Here is a 6,555-nt window from a genome sequence, read left to right as displayed (position 1 = left end):
TTTATTTCTTCTTCCAGAGCAGCAGCTGAAACAGTGTTGTTGTTTAACATCTGAAAATGCTCGAACAGCCTCAGACATCTTACACCATCTTGAGCATGTTGTTGTGGGGTTTTGGATTGGACGTGTCCCAGTGGGTCTTGTAGTCATCGTCAGAGGAGTGTCGTCTTACCAAAGCACGATGTATTTTTACACCATGTTGTTGCACAGTCCACCTCAGCCTGGCGTCTGGCCTCCTTCCCTTAACGCCCCAGACAGCACCAGGTGGAAAATCGTGCAGCACATGGAAGAAGTGTGCGTCATGGCCACGTTTCTGTTATTTGAATTTGGCAGTACTCTTAGACCAATGAACGCACTGTGGCATGAAATGAAACTCAATACAATTGTTTTTTTCTTTTTAAATCTCATGCTGGTGTAAAATATGATACAAGGATGAGGTTTAAAGAATTTAAACATATTATCAACAGCTTTTAAAAACCCCAGAAGTCATTCACAGTAATAGTGTTCTATCATTTTACAGCATCATTCTGGAAGAAATGCCCACATAAGGAGTTAAGAGTAAGCAGCAGAAGATAAACAGCAGCAGAAGGTTCGAGGTATTTCTTCGAGGCTATTGAGGATTGCTTAACTAAATACAACATACGACAGAGCACATGCCCTGCATAACTCAAGTGCTGGGATGGAAATGTAGCTGGACATTTTTGCGTCATGAGAAACTGAAAACCTTTGTTATGATCTCATCAGCTGAGTCAGTGTCACTTGTAAATTCAGACTCACTTCCATGGAAAGTACAGTGAAAATGTGACCCGGGTCTTACACCAGAACGGCGAACAGGAGGGGGAGGACGGCAGAGGAATACAGTGAACTCTAAGAAGCCAATCACACTAGTTTTGTCCGACCTTTGTGTGTATATCTTTATCTATCTAAATCTAATCTAAATTGAAAATAGACTGACAAGTATGTGGAGAAACAGCATATCTTATCATGTTTATGGAACAAACACAAAATGTCTTTATTTGCTGATGACTTCATGTTACACATGTGAAACGTGAGAATCAGTCCAGTTTTCAGCTCTGCTTACCTCCTTTGTGTGATTGGTCTGGATGGAGCTGATTGGAAACTCTTAATATATTTTTCCAATATATTTTCAACATTATCAGTGTGTAGTTTAATTTTCATTAAGTTACATGCAGGGAGTTTTCTACCATTATATTATTATTGTTATTATCCACAAAAGCGAATTTTAACAGGAGCACTGGCATGTAGCTTAGAAGGTACAAGCAAATATAAAACAAGAACAAGGATGTTAATGAGATAAGTCTTTTGTGTGCTGATTTGTCTCTATCTGCTGCTCCATTTTAGCAGGAGGTAGGGCTTCTCAACCAGCACTGTAAACACATAGCTCACCACCAGCGTGAGCACCAGGTGGCCGAGGAACAGGTACATCTGAAGAAAAGAGGAGACATACAATACATTAGATTAAAAATGTGAAATGCCTCAGTGTTGGGCTTGGTGAAAGTGGATGTCTGAAGTACTCACAAAGTTAATGTCTGTGTAGTGGATTGGGGTTTCTTGCAGGCCGATGTAGAGGATGATGAAGACAGGATGGGTCAGATAGCATGCAAAGCTAATGTTGGACAGAGGAACCCAGAACCCCAGTGACAAGAAAGCCTTGATAAAACCTGGAAAATTAGTTGCGCAGAGGAACATGTTTTTTGAACATAAGAGTTTAGCTTTTACCCACAGATCACTTGACAATAAGTATGATTGCAGTTGCTGTATTTGTATCCATATTAGTTTGCTAAATCAATAATTTGGTTTGGCATAGTGTAGAAAAGTAGATGAAGGATTGCTTATGCTGAAAAGATAAAAAAGGTATAATGGGTTATTTTTCTCATATTATGAAATCATTAAACAGCAAGTTACTGTATTATGTATTAATACAAAGATACTGTATTATGGAAGCATTTTAAACAAACATTTAAACAATTCAGTTTTTCCTGGATTTACTCTTCAGACGCTGCTCTAGGTTTACCTCCATAACCCTCCTCACAGGCCAGTATGATCCAGGTCACAGCCAGGGCCCAGAGCAGCCTGTGCAGTCCCTGGTAGAGAGCATGTGGCACAGATGGATAGGCTGGGGTCTCCCTGAGGACGAAGGCCAGTCCGACCAACACAGCCATGAGTGACAGACAGCAGAACCAGCCGAGTGCTGCCTGCCACTGGAGCAACAAGAAGACAGGAGCAGCACATCAGTGTGAAGGCAGCCTAGTCGCTTGTAAGTGTACAGAGTTTGTTTGTCTTGATAATAAGAGAAGAGAGCATATTAACTCTAGTTAATATTTCTATCGACAGAAAAAGCTGTTTGTGGTGCTTGTGGCAGGTAATCAGATGTTCTTACCTTTTGCTTTATAAGCTGATCTTTCTTGGTTGTCAAGTGTATTCCTGTCAAGATCCCTATTAAAAATGGCCCGTATCGTGTGTAGGGTTTTACATAGTAGTACAAGACATAATTCTCAGATGTCCTGCAAAATAAAACGACAAACAAGAAACATCTGGAGTGGCTGGTTTACTTTTACTCTCTTCAGAGACATTCCACTGCAATAAAAAGTAAGAAAGTAAATAAACAAAAACAAAATAGTCCACATCTAAGTCACATTACATTTTATGCATTTGGTTCCTAAGGTGTTCACATTAGTACCAGTTCACCAACACCAACTCTTACAGGGTAGATGGCTGAAAGACTGGCAGCTGCAGGAGTCCAGTTATGACAGCACTGGTCGCAGTGGTGATCAGCAAGAGGCTTCCAGTAACAGCTGCAAATACACCTCTGTTTCTGATAAACCAAAGACAGTCTGATTACAGAACCACAGTTGTTAAAAATATATTTCTTCCAATGTGAAACTAAATTTAGCCTTGTTTTTTCTTCCAGAATCATATGAAAGGACATACAGTCTGTAAAAGTAGACCAACAGGGGAGTAGTGGCGTAACACTGGAAGTCCAGAGACAGGTACCATGTCCAAGGAATACACTGAGGAGAGAATAGGAAAATAAAATATTAAGAAGAGAGTCAAAATAAGTTACTGCACAACATGTAGGTCTGAATCACTGCTTGAACTTACTATCTCATGGACTGGGAGGAGATTGCTGACCAACAGTAAGTTAGCCCACCAGTAAGTCTTACAGTCCATTAAAGTATCTATAAATGGGAACCAGTAGGGTCCCCACTGAACCAGAGAGATGAGGCCAATGGTTAGACACATGATAAACAGATGCAGTGGTTGAATCCTGGAAAGACAACGAGAACCCAAATTTACATTTGTGGTTTCATATCAAACATAAGATGAAGAGCTTCTAAATACATTTTTTTTTTAAAAAAAGATCAGAACTTGATTTGGTGCATCTTTCAGTACCTTTTAATCCTCTTGAAGAAGAAGCTGGCCACCAATCTGGGGCTCAGTTGGTCTTCGGCCCTGTTGATGGAGCCCAGCAGAGACCTTGCACTAAGCAGACCCCTGCAACACAGAAGCTGCTCCAGAAACTGCTAAAACCCATAACTCACCATAGATATGATTTTATACACACCACTGTTTTAAACTTCATGCTGTTTCAATCTCACCCTAGCAGTAAAAAGGTGTCCACAGCCAGAAAAACCGGTCCGCTGATAGCCAGCACATACAGAGGGCTGCTTTCCACTGTTCTCCTCCAGTTTTTGTAGTTATCTGCGATAGAGACAACGCGGTGTGAGGACGCATAAATTACTGAATGACTTGCAAGCTGAATGAGCAAGTGAGTGTTCTCATATACCCAGGTTGTTTATTACGGGGAACTGCGCAGAGTGGCCGCATATGATCCACAACAGGCTGAGAACACGGATGCCATTCAGGAAGGAGTAGCCTCCTCCTGGGATGGTTGAGGAGGCGCTGAGGACACCCTGGCTGGTAGTTTGTAGAGAGAACGTCTGAAGGCACGGGTACACACAACTTCGAGAAAAACACTGCGAAGCATGGCTGGTGCTGCCTGCGAAATACGATATTCAACAGAGCAATGTCTGAATATTGATCCAGTCTGTGTCTTTTGCATTAGGTTTATTATTTATTCATCATCTGTCCTCTGTAGTTAATCTAGTAGCAGAGCATCATGCTGATGACGCACATCATCTGGGAAACATTTTAAACACATTTGACTTACTATTACTTTTCTCCTCCGAAGTGCTGCTAGTAATTTCACTATTGGAGGAGCCGTTGGTCTTCAAGGTGCCATAAAGGTTGAGGCTGGGGTTTAAACAGGATGACTCTGCTGCTGGACTGACCTCTCTGTTCCGCTGCCATCTTATTATTGCTGTAAACAAGGTAGCCGCAAGAGGAACTGCTACCATTACACAACACACAAACCTGCAGGAGAAAAGATATCTGTTTTAGGTAAAGAGAAGAAGGAGAGACATCAGCAGTTCAGTCTGAAGTTACAACATAAGATAAGATAAGACATAAGAGAAAGAAAAGAAGCCAAATGATATACTGACAAGCAGGTGACATCTGATGCATCAGGAGTGATCGACTTGGACAAACAGTGAGTCATGATCATCTCCTGAGCAGACTGATTGACCAAGATGTGAGGTAGAGGAGGGATGAGGGACGTCTGACCATAACGAAGTGTCCCTGTTAAAAAGGTGAAACAAGCCACAGGTTAAACAAAACAGGTATTTGACAGACTGAATGTTAATGCTGCAGTGAGTCTGGTTAAAAAGTAGATTTTAAAATCACTGACCATTCAGCACCAGCATTTGCACCTCCTCTTCTCTGCAGGAGTCAGGAACACAAATACCCACAAAGTACTGGACTGTTCCCTGCATGTAAAAAGAACTTTGTGAAAAATCAAACATTTGTCTGTCAGGATGATATTTTACTGTCTCACTTTGTTTTTTTGTTGTTACCTGCCTGAGGAACACCTGGCAGTACTGTCCAGAGAAGGTGGGACCGTGAGCAGAGCGACACTGCTGCAGCAGGCCAGGCTGGTTGGCGTTGCCTCCTTCAACATTGCTTCCCATTTTTCCAAATGCATCGTACACTGACACACAACACACACACACACACACACATTGACTATTATTGCACAAGGGTTGTGTCAATCTACTTCCTTGATTCAAGAATGATCATTTTGGGGACTTCAAAACCACATACTGTGAATCTTTCTAGTTCCCTTATAAAACTAAATGTTGCTATTTTAGATGACTTTTCGTTCCAATATTTTTACAGAACAAAATTACTCAAAGTAATTACAAAAAATATATCTTATTTTGTTCCTTGTGAAAATGTAGTTTTGTTCTAATGAAAATAGCTATCACGACAAAGATTAAATGATTTTCTAAACGACACGTTTTTTGCTCGCTTCCATATATTTTTTTTTCTCATTAAGTGAAACAGCGCCCCCGTCATTTATAATGGCAGTTCAATGATATTTGATCTGCCTGGTCAAAAACGGTATTGCACCCTTTCAGGTGAAAGGCGTCGCTGGCATCCTGTACTTGATAGTTATCATAACACAATCAGATGCGGTCACTATGATGATATTTTAGAGCAAATTATTTAAAAAACAGCTAGGATGTGAAAAACACTTTTTAAAAGTAGAGTACAAAACAATTAACAGTTTAAAAACATTTAAAATTATAAAATTAAGTAATAAATCATATGAATATCCTTAGTCTACATCTCCTTAATCTGCTGTACTGCGATACTGACAGAAAGGCCTATATATGGATCCTTGTACATTTTGTAGTACTGCACGTATTTTGTTGAAGAAAATACGTGTAAACATCAGTAAAAATTTTTATTAAAATCCTAAAAAGTTACTCACAGGTATAGTACAACAAAGCACTCATTGTGCTGTTTAACATTTACTCAGCTGGCCTGTCTAACATGGCTTCTGATGGCAAAAATGAGCACTTTGTTTAGCTAAAAAAAAAAAAAAAGTTCATGTAACTGGCCCCAGTCTGAAAAAGCCTTTCAAATCAGCAGCACTTACTGTGGACGGCATATTCCCTCGGCCTGTCCTGGTTAATTTCCCAGAGGAAAGTGTTGGTATCCTTCCCGCATCTTTCTGACACCTTCAAGGCCTGCGTGCTTTCCAGTACTACACTACATCCCGCCAACAGAATGAGGAATAACACCTTCCAACCCAAGGCCATTTTGAAGACTGTCTGAGTCTTTTTAGTGCAGCAGGTGTTTAAATAACATAGGAGGGGGACACATCATCATCAGGAAGGTAGCGTGAAATTCATCTTGCATGGGATGTACTGAAAGATTGCTTTGGCAAATGTAGGTTGTCCCCACTTGGTTTTCCATTTCAGGTGCGAACAGGATTGGGTTACATGAGGATGAGAGGACAACTAAAGTAAAAAGATCCTGGCTGTGATTTTGTTACCACACAGGATCAACATAATTAGAGTGCAAGGTTAAAAATGTCTGACCACATTGGGAAAAGAGTAAATGGAAAACCACAGCTACATATTACTACATACACACATTTACAACCATTACATTAGATTTCTCTACGGAGTT

The 6,555-nt window shown here is 40.5% G+C and overlaps 1 protein-coding gene across 1 annotated transcript; it reads right to left on the bottom strand.

The window, feature by feature from the left end:
- Positions 1-1,126: 1,126 nt before the first annotated feature.
- oacyl (O-acyltransferase like) lies at positions 1,127-6,206 on the bottom strand. Its single transcript, XM_046376129.1, has 15 exons — positions 6,020-6,206; positions 4,932-5,065; positions 4,766-4,844; positions 4,521-4,656; positions 4,190-4,392; positions 3,806-4,018; positions 3,618-3,720; positions 3,412-3,513; positions 3,121-3,286; positions 2,950-3,029; positions 2,723-2,833; positions 2,399-2,522; positions 2,033-2,219; positions 1,537-1,679; positions 1,127-1,443 (listed from the first exon to the last, which is right to left on the bottom strand). The coding sequence occupies exons 1-15, from the start codon at positions 6,180-6,182 to the stop codon at positions 1,339-1,341; spliced, it is 2,049 nt and encodes a 682-aa protein (XP_046232085.1). The 5' UTR covers positions 6,183-6,206; the 3' UTR covers positions 1,127-1,338.
- Between the last annotated feature and the right edge of the window lie 349 nt (positions 6,207-6,555).

Source organism: Scatophagus argus, chromosome 20 (assembly GCF_020382885.2).
Source record: "Scatophagus argus isolate fScaArg1 chromosome 20, fScaArg1.pri, whole genome shotgun sequence".
Classification (NCBI taxonomy): domain Eukaryota; kingdom Metazoa; phylum Chordata; class Actinopteri; family Scatophagidae; genus Scatophagus; species Scatophagus argus.
The sequence above is the reverse complement of the archived record's forward strand: the minus strand, read 5'-3'. Positions and strand labels throughout refer to the sequence as shown.